The sequence below is a fragment of the Dipteris shenzhenensis genome, chromosome 4 (genome assembly GCF_047967505.1).
Source record: "Dipteris shenzhenensis isolate YYH24624 ecotype China chromosome 4, Dip_SZ_1.0, whole genome shotgun sequence".
NCBI classification, from domain to species: domain Eukaryota; kingdom Viridiplantae; phylum Streptophyta; class Polypodiopsida; order Gleicheniales; family Dipteridaceae; genus Dipteris; species Dipteris shenzhenensis.
In genome coordinates, this window is record NC_141599.1 from 48,470,806 (window position 1) to 48,472,842 (window position 2,037).

At 39.6% G+C, this 2,037-nt stretch overlaps 1 protein-coding gene across 1 annotated transcript; it reads right to left on the reverse strand.

Moving 5' to 3' along the window:
* Positions 1-278: 278 nt before the first annotated feature.
* On the reverse strand, positions 279-1,653 carry LOC147902975 (uncharacterized). The gene is made up of 3 exons (XM_087373980.1): positions 1,434-1,653; positions 504-635; positions 279-419 (listed from the first exon to the last, which is right to left on the reverse strand). The coding sequence occupies exons 1-3, from the start codon at positions 1,515-1,517 to the stop codon at positions 279-281; spliced, it is 357 nt and encodes a 118-aa protein (XP_087230106.1). The 5' UTR covers positions 1,518-1,653.
* Between the last annotated feature and the right edge of the window lie 384 nt (positions 1,654-2,037).

Genomic DNA, 2,037 nt, shown 5'->3' on the forward strand with positions numbered 1-2,037 from the left:
ACAGACATGAAGGATGCAAAAGGCTCATACAAATCACTCCGATGTCTTGCCACAATATCCTCAAAATATTCGCATAGTGTAGGATGCTCTGGCAACTCCAAAGGAGAAACACCAACAAAGGAAGCCTGAACCTGTGACAATAACCTATGACACTCTTCAAGAACTTGGTCCATAAAAACTTCCTCTGCAAGCCACCCAATGAAGGCATGGTCACTTGATGGCATTCCATAACTATTCTTCAAATTCAAATCAGACCCAAGTAAAGATAATAATGAAAGCTACCTAGCCTTCCTGCAAGAAGCAATGGCCACTTGATACAACTTGTCTAGTGTAATTTTAGCAATTGTGTCTTCATATGGCAAGGACCATAATTTGTGAAACCAATCTTTGCCATGTGCAGGATTTATTATTGACAAAATCTGTGAAAACCACACAAAAGAAATTCAGCGTGACATTTGAAAGCAATACATAGTAATACTAGACAAAGGAAAATGCACACTCACCCTATGCACCTTTCTCCTGTATGTTTGAGTGACTGTTCTTTTAATACCAGCTATTTTAACAACTCTTTCATCTTTATCCAATCCAGGAGGTAGCTTCTTACAAGCTACTTCAAAATCAGATTTCCACTTGCCCTACAAAAGCAAGTATGCAGCAAAGCTATAATTCAAACTATATAGAGGAAGTGATGAAGTAAAAGCAGAAAGAAAGAAAGCATGAGGTAGAAAGTATAAGAACTCACAGCATAAACCATGCGACCAAGAATGGCCTGTGTGAGGGGATACCAAACCCTTCTTCCTTGACCAATCTCCTTTTGCCGTACAACCTCAATATTTTTCTTTTCTTCTTCCGTGAAATCCTCTAGAAATACTTGTGCATCACAACTAACAAGTGTACTTGTATGATACAAGTAATCTTTAAGATTTGTTGTGACAATTGCCTCCTCATTCAATCTGGACAATGGAATCTATTTTAGCATTAAAGTTGAAAATAGAAATGTGTTCTTGAATTAAAAAAGACCTCCCCAATGCTCTCCATCCATGAGGCAGTTCGATGGTTTCCCTCCCACACATATAACATCTTGCAGGACAAGAATTCCCATGCAGGAGTCTGTTGAAGCTCATGCTCAAACTCATCATTCACAGCATGCCAATGCTTATCCCATGAAGCTCTTATCTCATCGTCCACCTCTTTGGTTGTCCCATCAGACATCCCAACTGAAATAATAAAGGACCCCTTTGTAGGGACATATCCCTCCATCTCAAATGCTCTCTTGAGAATGGAGAGGTCATTCCTAAGTTGTCTCACCTTAGGGTTAATAAGTAATCTACACAAAGGGATACAGGGAGGTACCATTCCTCTATTGACAGTTATGGACTCAAGAAAATCACTTCCAACATTACTATCCATTGATTCAGGGACAAATTCATCACCTTCCGTATCAACCTTAGCCTTTCCACTATCCTTCTTGCTAGCAGACTCTTTCTCCACCGACATCTCTTCAACCTCCTCTGCATTTGGAGATTTGGCTTGTGTGTCAGCAGATGTGGGGGATGGTGTTGTTGGTGCTTGCTCTTTCTTTTTTGCAGTCTTTTTCTTCTTACCAGCAGCCTGTCCACCTATTGGAGATTTTCTCTTTCCTGACCTAGTCATGACTTCTAGTATACATAAAAGAAAATTGGATATTAGATCTCAGGCACCATTCATTTTTTATTGTACTTTGAGGAAAAGCAGGCCATTGAATGAACAATGAATCAAAGAATGCAACTGACCAAAAGAGAAATACCTGGTGATCTTTGAGCTTGGGCTGATACCATAAACAATTCAGTTTCCAATATTCCAACCAACACTCTGGAAAGAGAGATTCAAGAAAGTCATGACTATGTATTGACATAGGAGCGTAAGAACATCAAAGAGCAACCATAGTGTGAGAAAAAACTAATGCACAATCCCCCTATTCCACCCAAATTGAAATTACAAAAGGAGAAAATCCTAAGGAACCACCCCTTCACATTGGCGTTTTGCCTATGTGAGGTC